Source organism: Lampetra planeri, chromosome 18, assembly GCF_965212315.1.
Source record: "Lampetra planeri chromosome 18, kcLamPlan1.2.h2, whole genome shotgun sequence".
NCBI classification, from domain to species: Eukaryota; Metazoa; Chordata; class Hyperoartia; order Petromyzontiformes; family Petromyzontidae; genus Lampetra; species Lampetra planeri.
This window is the reverse complement of record NC_136124.1, coordinates 5,961,217-5,971,898: the sequence shown is the minus strand read 5'-3', so window position 1 is coordinate 5,971,898 and position 10,682 is coordinate 5,961,217. Positions and strand designations below refer to the sequence as shown.

The following is a 10,682-nucleotide window of genomic DNA, read 5'->3' as shown; positions in this document are numbered from 1 at the left end:
TGTGCTAAACAGCTGCACGTGCATTGTCCGTGGTGGTGGTGGTGGTTGTGAATCGTGGTGTGCGTAAGGAAGAGCGGTGGCGCAGTGGTTAGCGCAACTGTGCTGTGATTACGAAGCCGGACGAATCTGAATTCTAATTACCCGACCGCGGTTAATATCAGTGGAGAGCTGTAAATCTGAACCGATTATGTTCACCGCCGGAATAAAATTGCCACCATGACCGCCTCCCCCCACTCCCGCCTCCACCCACACCCTCATCGTCCACCCACACCCTCCACCCATACCGTCCACCCACCCGCCCAGGCCCGCCGATTATCCCCATAATGCTCACGCACTCGCCCAGAGCGGTGAAGTATGGTCAAACGGCAACCGTGACTGACCATGATCCAGCAGTGTGAGTACAAACGGGGCCTGTGCAAGATTTGATTGATGATAAATGATGTGGTGGTGGCGGTGATGGTAATACGGTGCTCGTGCAAGATTTGTGTTGTGTTTGTTTTGATCGAGAGCGCGTATTACTCACTTCATAGCAGACGTGTTCTGTTCGAAAGACACAGTTTTCCGTTTATTGTTGTTATTTTTGTTAGCAAAAAAAATGCCACACGCCAGAAAGCTGTACACAGACAACAACAAAATAAACAACGAATGGGAGACATATGTGTGCTGCCAACCCCAAGGAAATTATACTTTGGAAAAATCCAATGACGGCTAAAATTCGACGGATATTACTTGAACCTTTATATATGTGTGTATGTGTGCGTATATGTACGTATAACAAAAAAATTATGCCTACCATAAGCCTCTCCCTCTAAAGCAATGTGAACAAAACAAAGGCATATACACTCATGTACATCCGATAGATCTTAACGAAATTAGTATTTGATGCTGAAAGTAGCCGTCGTCATTCAATTACAAATCATATATCAAGAAAATATCCCACGCTACAAACTTTCAACACATGCGTCAATAAACACTCCCCTAAACGGAATATATATATACAATGAGAGGCGACGTTTCGGACAAACGGTCCTTCTATTTGCCATGAAAAAGGTGCCATTGCCTGAAACGTCGACTATTTTAATATAAATATTACTTTTAAGGCCACGGTGTTATTGACAAATGTGTTATTGTTGTTTGTTGTGGTTGTGCACTACTGGCCAAAGCAGCAGCATCATAATCATCACCACACAGCACGTGTTGTGTAGACCATTGTATGTTGATCATTGTGACATTACTATATTTGACATTTACACATTACTCATGAACCTCTCTTTGTCTGTGTGTGTTGATTAGTCAGTCAACCCATGGCACCTGCAGGGTCTGTTCCACGACCATCCCTGGCATTGAGCCATCGACACTTCACGTGGCCTCCTCAAAGTGCACCTAGCCTGGCACGAGCGCCGGGGTTGACGTCTCCACCACTTTAGTTGTTGTGTGTGTCTTAATTATTGCAACTACTATTACGACCAATTATTGTTCTATTTCGAGAACGAATGTTATCTACATTTGTACAATTATTGCAATATACATTTATATACACAGCAAAACGCGTGGATTGTTACGTGAATGTACATCTCATATATATTATAGATTTGTTTGTTGGTAAAGTACATTATGCACATAGCCGCTGTATTTCGTCGCGAGATGCCAAGGTAGCGTTATATATGTTTTGTGGGGGAATGCGATTCGTGAAATCGGTAATGCGAAATTATATTTGGTGGTGACAAACATTTCAACTCAGAATAATAATTAAAAGAAGTTGATTCCGTTTGTGTGTGTGTACATATATATACATACATACACGACTATAATACACACACACACTTACTCACTCACTCACATACATACAAAGATAAAGATCTCCCCCGCTATAGCCTTTACACGCTATTGGGGCAAGTGCTGTTTAGGCCAAGCACCCACGAAGGCTGGAACGGTGCCCGATTAGGTGACGTGGCCAGGCACCACGACCGACCGTCTTTGTCTCCCAGTGCTGATGTTTCACACACCGCAAAATGTACTCATTTTAAGGCTGAGTCGACCTAGAGGGGATGACCAAATATTCGCCACTGGTACACTGACCGTGAACGGGATTCGAACTCAGGTCATCGGGTTCGTAGCGCAGTACGGTTTACCACTTACACTCACCGCTCTTCACACACATACACACGCAAAGACAACGATCTCCCCTGTAGCCTTAACCAAGTTTTGGGGCAAGTGCTGTTATAGCGAGTACCTATGAAGGCCGGCACGGCACACGAGAGGGTGGGTGGGCCACCACAAAGCCCGGTCGCCTTTGAATCCCTAGCGGCGATGTGACACACACACACACACATATGCACTCACATACATATACATACACACGTGTATGTATGTGTATGTATATATACACAGTAGCGTGCAGCGATGGAGGCTTACTACATTTTATCCACATGCATGTGTGTAGCCAGTACGTAGCATGACAGAGCCAGCTGTTTAGCGCACGTGTTCACTTCATCGCGCGGATGATTGTTCAATTCCCTACCAATTGCTCTGCCGGCAGTGCTGCTGATGCTGCTGCTGATGATGATGATTCAGAATCGGAAGGATGGCACCGTTCTTCAAAGCGGGGCCGCCCACGCCCGCGCCGCAGTAGCTAAAGTGGAGGTTGTACTTGGTGGCGTGGTGAGCGCCGTACAACGCGTAGGGGATGCAAGTCTGGAACGCTTCGGGCTGCACCTCCAGCAACCGGAGTCGACTTTCGGCGGCCGCCGCAGCCGCCGCGGCCGCCGCCGCCGCGGCCGCCACCGATGGCATGTGGCTGTGGTGGTTGTGGTGGTGGTGGTGATGCAGGGAGGACGTTGGTGAGCCATCGAGTCGTCCGTCACCTCCTCCTCCACCACCACCTGCAAGTCCTCCGCCTCCTAAAATCCCCGTGGAGCCTGCCCCGCACGGCTTTCCGTCTCTGACCAGCACGGGCACCACGACCCTGCGTGGTGACAGCGCGGAGCACGCGGGGCCGTGCAGCGCGTGTATCCCCTGCTCGACGCGCGCTCGCTTCATCTTGTAGCGGTGGTTCTGGAACCAGATCTTCACCTGGGTCGGGGTGAGCTTGAGCAGGCTGGCCAGGTGCTCGCGCTCGGGAGCCGACAGGTAGCGCTGGTGGCGGAAGCGGCGCTCCAGCTCGAACGTCTGCGCCTTCGAGAAGAGCACCCGACGTTTGCGCTTCTTGCCCGGCTCCTCGTCCGCGCGGCACGACAGAAGTTCCGTCTCCTCTTCGGCGGCCTCGCCCACGCCCTCCCCGTCGACGTCTCCGTCCGCGTCGCCAGCGCCGCCGGTTCCGCCGGTTCCACCGCCACGCGGCATCCTCATCAGCTCGTCCTTGCCGCTGATGAGGATGCCGCCGCCGCGGTTGCTGTCGTTGCTGCTGCTGCTGCCGCTGCTGCTGCTTTTGCTTCCGACGCCAGCGGGGAATTCGTGACCGACCGCCGCGCAGAGCTGCAGAGGCAGCGGCTGGCAGCGGCGAACTGCGCGGGGCAGACGGGGGGGGGCAGGCGACAGACACGGAGATGAGATGGAGAGATGGGAATAGGCGCGATTCACGATCATTCATTTTCACCACCAAAGACAGAAGACAAAGACACCCAACCCCGCCGCCGCCCCGTGTAGCCCGTAACAGACTGTTGGGGCAAGTGCTGTTAGCGAGCACCTGTGAAGGCCGCAACGGCACACGAGGGAGGTGGCTGGCTAAACACCACGCCCGACCGCCTTTGTCTCCCTAGTGGCGATGTTTGCACGCCGCGATAGCTACTCATTCGAGGCTGAGTCGACCTAGAGGAGGCCCAGGACCGGTTCAGATAATCGTCACTGGGTATTGGTCGCGACGTCGCGAACGAACTCGGGTCGCCGGGTTCGTAGCGCAGCGCGCCAACCGCTGCACCACCGCTCCCCACCAACATCGTCATCGATATCAGGCAGTGGTCAATCTGCTGCTGGATGAATTCCTCGCCGAATCGAGTCGATCCACTCCGAGTCATCGTCGTTGCCTCTCGCCGTCCTGGGATGTTAATCCGCGACGGTCGCCTTCCCCTCGGACGCGTTCTATTCCTTGATTGCCTCTCTCTTATTATGTTTGATCAATCTGCCAATTAATTTTTAAAGCCTTTGATGTCTGGGCTCTAAACCCTTTTTTCACACCGATTCGTTACGTTGTTATTATTATTACCATTGCTTTTGTCTTTCCTTAAAATGTCTAACACCTTTACGAGTAATGCAGTTGAACATACATACAACTGTTAGTTTAGCTCGATAATATTAACATGCTGTTGAGTCCGTCTGCCTATCAGCCAGCAACATTCGTTTAAACAACACACGCGTCGCACCGCTTTCGACATTCTGGGTTTCATGCGCAGAGGTCGGCGTTGTTCGACAGACACTGCTGGGTTTCAGAGACGTTATTGGTAAGATCGCTCCGTAATACTTGCCGGGTCCCTGTTCATCGCAAACGGAATTAATGATGCAGCAATTCTCATGCGTATCTCGCGCAGTGAGTGTATAATGATGACACGTTGAACGATAACCCTCCGCCAGCCAAACAGAGCCCCCATGCAATGAAGCTGTCACTAATTCCGAATCATAATTATGAAAATAAAAATATTGGTCATGAAAGCCTTTACGTATACAACACAATCATTCTAAAACAACTCATCGCGAGCACATACACCTTTTAAGATATATCAAATGGGTTGTATTTACCTGTGTGTACATACATATATATGAAAATTGCTCTATCGTATATCCCATATCTTTGTTGTTGTTGCTGATGTTACCTGCGTTCCTTCCGCTACGGACTCTCGCCTGGTTCCTCAAAGTAAAACTTGACGATTGGGCGGCTTATATTTACAGTGGTTGTAAATCACCAAGGCGGTTGAGAGAGAGAATGCCGTCCAGGTGAAACCGATTTTCAATGAACACGGCGATCTGTCGCGATTATAAGACGCACTCGTGGTTTAAAAGCGAACGCACAACATTCGGGGTGCGTCTCATAATCCGGCCTTCATAGGCGCTCGCTAACAGCACTTGCCTCAAAAGTATGTTAAGGTTATACGGGGGATCTTTGCTTTGGATGTTTGTGGGGAGCGGTATCGTAGCGGTTAGCCCGTCGAGCTATAAAGCCGGCAACCCTAGTTCGATACCCACTCACGGTCAACACCAGTGACGTTTGTCTGAACCGATCCTAAGCCTCCCCTAGGTCGACTCAGCCTCGAACAAGTACCTGGTGCGGCGTGTAAAACATCGCCACTAGGGAGACAAAGGCGGTCGGGCGCGGTCGCTCGCCACTCGCTCCCTCGTGTTCAGTGCCGACCTTCATCAGTGTAAGCTCGCTAGCAGCACTTGCCCCTGCAGTCTGTTAAGACTACACGGGGGATCTTGGTCCTTTTGTCAACGAATTTGTATTGTTAACGTTTATTAGCGCTACTCTCAGAAAGGTCTTATAACCCAGAGAATACGTGAATATTATTGATGCTGATGATATGAATACTGTCGTGTGTGACTACAGCCGATGTCACGCCCGTGAGCTGTGCTTGTAATGAACCAAGACGGCCTCGTCCCAGCGAGTCGCGTCGCGTAATTGGCGCCTGCATCGCCCGTCGTCGTTGTTGTAGAGTCCCAGACAAAGTCGATCTCTCTTCCCAATTAAACTGCCTGCACGCATGTTGACTGCTGTTGCTCCTTTGGCAGTGATGCACAAGCACACACAACACACACGACAACAACAACAACAGCAAACTCAACACGCTCGTCAATGACAACACTGAGTAGGCTTCAACAGAACAAGTATATATATATATATACGGGGCGACGTTTCGGGCACTGGCCCATCTTCAAAGCACATCATATTTTTGCTATGAAGAAGGCGACTTTTCTGTGAAACGATTTTTTTTCATAGCACTGGATTTTCTTGCTAATAAGAAGGGCCATTGACCGAAACGTCGCATATTATATATACATTGGTTCTCTTCAAATGTCAAGGCCACAAGCACACGGTATTGTCCTTGACGAACGCGATGCGTTTCATTGTTCGCTGTGCTCTCCCGAATAGCGCCCAATCGATCGTGACAACAACAACAACACACCCATCAGAATATACGTGGTATTTATAATAATTACACACGCGCACGGATGGTGGAAGTAAGATTCTTGACATGTGTTAAAAAGAGAGCAAAATCGTTACTCGGATTCCGCGCGTCTAAATAAAGATGATTATTTAAAGTTTTGTTTTGTATATAGTAGTATTATTGTTCACAGATATGGACGCGCATGCACGCGCGCTTGTGACACGCGCAAGGCGCTAGATATTAGCACCACGGCTGACGTTATACAATAAACAGCGACGAGCTGCGCTTGTAAACCACTGATTACAACGTCAACCAAAGCATGTGATTAAACGTTCCAATCTTTGTTCGTGAGTCTGTGTCTTCAAGATTGTCAATTTCCGTGCTGTTCCTTTAAGTCGCAAATTACCTTGCATATGCAACGTTTATCGGTAGATATGTAATTAAGCATGTAGAGTTGTTTTTGTCATATAAGAAGACTTTTATTCTTTTAAATAATACGTGTGTGTATGTAATCTGGAAATCTATATGTTATTCGCAAACATTGAGAAATACAATAATGTTTGATGATGATGATGAAGATGATGATGGGGGGGAGGAGTAGTGGCGCAATGATTAGCGTGCTGCGCTGTGAATCCGCAACCAAGACGGAATTGACATCGCGGAGTGAGTTAAACTCGCGGCCCCGGCTGACATCACTGGTGAAGTATGGTCAAGCAACCCAGACGACTCGCACGGGGTGGGGAGCCCTTTAATCTAACACTGCACTCACAACCGCCTGTCAATCAAACTGATCATCGCGATCAGACGAATCACATGACAATTCAACAACATCATCGTCATCAGCAGCATCAAACACGACGCGTGATGATGAAGCTTGCCGATGGCACAACTTCTAGATTTGAAGCTTTCGTGACTGCAAGGATTCATATTCTTTGTTTTTTTCGGTAAAGTCACGTAGATAAAATTTTTAAATTAAAATCAAAGTAAAATAAAAAATATTTTACTTTTATTAATTTTAATTTTAAATAAAAAATATTTTACTTTTATTAATTTTTATTTTTTTATCTACGTGACTTTACCGAAAAAACCAACGAAGATGGCACAACTGCTCAACCGGACTGACGAGGGTGCTGAGCTGCGGACATTGAGGACGAGACTCGCCCTTGGGCGTGCACATCTCAACCCACGTGAGTTGACCACTGCTCCCGAATCGTCAGCCGAGTGCGTTCAACGCTGTCGCAACTCGAAATCTCGAGCGGCGTTGAACCCGCTTAAGTCATCGAGCACCGAGGCAGCCTGGCCGAATAACGGAGAAGCACGCCGGCTTTGGGCTGCGAGGTTGCCAAAATACGGCAGCAATATTCATAAATCCATCTGCGCGGAGCTTCTCCGTGGGCTAGCCCCCCTCGTATGCGCCGTGGGGTTTTCTCCGGGCGATTCCCGGAGGTGTTCCTCTCGCTCGGAGCCAACCCGTCCCCCCTTGACGGCGTTGTCCAAACAAAGTAACGGAGCAACACCCTCCCCACGCAAGTGCGCCTCGAGACTTCGCGCTACCTTGCTGGATGCACAACTGCGCATTCCTGTTGGCGGGTTTTGTTGTTGTGTTGTTGTTGTTGTTGTGTTTAGTTTGTTGTCCTTCCCACACACCTGCGAGTAGCACGGTTGGCTACGTACGGTATTAAAGATGTTCAACATACGTACATACAAGGCTACGCGCGACAAGGCAGAGTGATCAACATCCCTGTTGCGTGGATGTCCGTGGCTCTCGACGTCCGACGTTTCGCTCCACTATCCCCGAGACCGGAATCTCAGGAGCACCCATCGGCTCGGCGTTGCTGGCCGTTCCTTAAGGAAGCCCCCAGCAGTAGCAGCAGGCGGAACGTAACATTGGACCTCACGCCGATGAACTTAGCACGCGGATTTATCGGTCATCTGTTTCCCATCTGCACGGGGATAGAGCGTTGCCCCCTCTCGCAATGCGCGGGTTTTCTCCGGGTGCTCCGGCTCCCTCCGCACGTGTTGTATAATGAAAATATATATTTTAAAAAAACTCACCATTAATTGGTTGAAAACGACTCAATCAAATAAAAAAAACCTCCAAAGTAGCATCAGCGCCCCTCCTGCAAACGGACCCTACGACTCAGCCGTGGCTTTCCACGACGGCTCGACGGTCGAGCGTATCGCGAGTCGACTCGCGAAAATCACAGCAATCATTACAAACTCACGCGAATAATCGACGTCGTCTTCGGCCTCGCGCAGCCACCTGCGGCCGCCGCCGTCCTCGAACCCACGGAAGGGAGCCTCCTCCTCCTCCGCCTCCTCCTCCTCCTCCTCGGCCTGCGGTCTCTCGCCTCCCCGCGAGCCACCGGGGCGAGGTTCGATCCCCGATGCGCTCTCGCCCGCGTCGCTGCTCTCCGACGCGGAGTCGCCGTCGTCGTCCTCCGAGTCCCGCAAGCCGAGGATGTCTCGCACCGAGAAACTGCACGGTTTGACGCTGAGAGCTGGCATCGTAGCGGCGGCGGTGGTGGCGGTGGTGGCGGTGGTGGTGGCGGTGGTGGTGGCGGCCGCTTCGGAAAGGCCGTTATAGCCGTCGTCAGTCAAGACGAGTCCGGAGTGAAATCACGATCGTGATTATTATAACCAATACAAATAATTATTATAGTGGAGGTGGCAATAATGATGATGATGATGATTAAGAGATGATAACGGTAGGCGACGATATATAGCGTGTAGCCACCCCCCACCCCCAGCTGCGAGTGTCAGATAACTCCTCTTTCAAATATATATGTGTGTATATATGTGTGTGTATATATATACCCAGACAAGCTTCGATAACGCGTGCCTGTTTAAGTGGAACAGGTGCGTCGCCCAAATGTTAAACTCGCCAATCTGTCTCTGCTGCTGTTCGCCTGTCGCTGCTATTCGCTGTTTGCTGCTACTACTGTGCACTGCTGCTGCTGTTGCTGCTGATGTTGACGATGTTGAGAATTACTGAGATCTCAGCGGCTTGACCTCAGAACCCATTTCGCACAAAGAAGACGACGACGAGGCAGAAGCGGCAGCAGCAGCAGGACGAGGAGATCACGCTGAAGAAGTTGCAGTCGGGAAAAAAAATTGACCTCTGGGCTGAGTCTTCTCGAGAGAATCAAGTGGCGCCGTGGTTAATGGTGAGTGTCTCAGAGAGTCCCTCCTTAGCCTTCGCGCGTGTCTGCCGCGCGTGCGTCTCAGTGTCCGCGAGCGCGCGCGTGCGTGGGTATCTGTCCGCGCGTGCGTCTCTCTGCCCCGTGTGTCTCTCTCTCTCTGTCTCTCCCTGTCCGCGCGCGCGTACGCGTGTCTCTGTCCGCGCGCGCGCGTGTCCTCTGTCCGTCTGAATTGTCGGCTGGAACTCGCTAAAACGGGTGATCGTGGAAGGGCGGGATGTATTTAAGGATTATCTTCCCGGAAGCTGCCGCTCTCTCCCCCCCCCCACCTCTGTCTATCTCTCAATCTCACTCCTTCTCGCAGGAGGGAGAAGAACCCCCCCGGTCGCCTCGCCCATTGGAGAGAGAGGGAGGGAGATGGACCCCTCGCAATCAGTGGCCGAGAGCGCGACTCTCATTTGCATAACCTCGATAAAAACGCTCCCCCCCCCCCTCTCTCCCAATCCCACGAGTCCTCTGCCCCCCCCCCCCCTCATCTCCACAGCACCCCCCCCCCGGTTCCCACTCCGCCCCCAACTCTTTACCAAGGATGTTCGGCTGGGCGATCAATATTTGCGGACAAATAAGACAATTCTCAAGAGTTGTGTTTTTTTTCGACCCTCTCTCTCTCTCTGTATATATCCCCTCTCTCCCATCTCCCCACTCTCACTCCTCCACTCGCTCTCGTCAAGTACGTGTTGACTTTAAGGCTCGACTGAGTGGGATGCTCCCCCCCCACCACTACCACTACCGCGTGGCCCCCAAGAGACACACACACAGAGACACACACAGAGACACGCACAGAGACACACACACAGAGACACGCAGAGAGACACATACACAAAGACACACACACACACAGAGACACACACACAGAGACACACACACACAGAGACACACAGAGACACACACAGACAAACACAGAGAGACACACAGAGAGACACAGAGACACACACAGAGACACACAGAGAGACACACACACAGAGACACACACAGAGACACACACAGAGACACACAGAGACACACACAGAGACACACACAGAGAGACGCGTGCAGGTAGCCGACAGAGAGAGAGAGCCTTGCCTCTGTACGCCGGGGATTATCCTTCCCAATACTTGCCCCAATACATAACCCCTCCATCAGCCCAGATATCATCTGTCCGTCGTCGTTGGATTCGATAGACAGAGAGAGAGAGGCTGTTGCGGGGGCACAGCATCGCGATTAGGTGGCGGCTTGCGGCGGCCTTGGGGGAGGAATCCATCCAGCAGTGGAATGACCATGGCTGATGATGAGTTTGACGGCGACGGTGATGATGATGATGATGAGCGCGAGCAATGTGAACAGCGAGGCGCCGGTCTACCAACCACGCGCTCTGTCTGAATGATCTCTCGTGCGTGATAATGGCAGT

At 51.0% G+C, this 10,682-nt stretch overlaps 1 protein-coding gene across 1 annotated transcript; it reads right to left on the bottom strand.

The window, feature by feature from the left end:
- Positions 1-538: 538 nt before the first annotated feature.
- On the bottom strand, positions 539-8,603 carry LOC144723735 (uncharacterized). Its single transcript, XM_078602670.1, has 2 exons — positions 8,321-8,603; positions 539-3,503 (listed from the first exon to the last, which is right to left on the bottom strand). Exons 1-2 carry the CDS (start codon positions 8,601-8,603, stop codon positions 2,518-2,520), a joined length of 1,269 nt encoding a protein of 422 aa, XP_078458796.1. The 3' UTR covers positions 539-2,517.
- Between the last annotated feature and the right edge of the window lie 2,079 nt (positions 8,604-10,682).

What these genes read in the sequence shown, in the direction of transcription:
- LOC144723735 (XM_078602670.1), bottom strand. Translation starts at nt 8,603, where the DNA reads ATGCCAGCTCTCAGCGTCAAACCGTGCAGTTTCTCGGTGCGAGACATC. An exon ending in AGACGACGTCGATTATTCGC is followed by an intron (nt 3,504 to 8,320) that starts GTGAGTTTGTAA and finishes TGCCCCGCGCAG; the next exon opens with TTCGCCGCTGCCAGCCGCTG.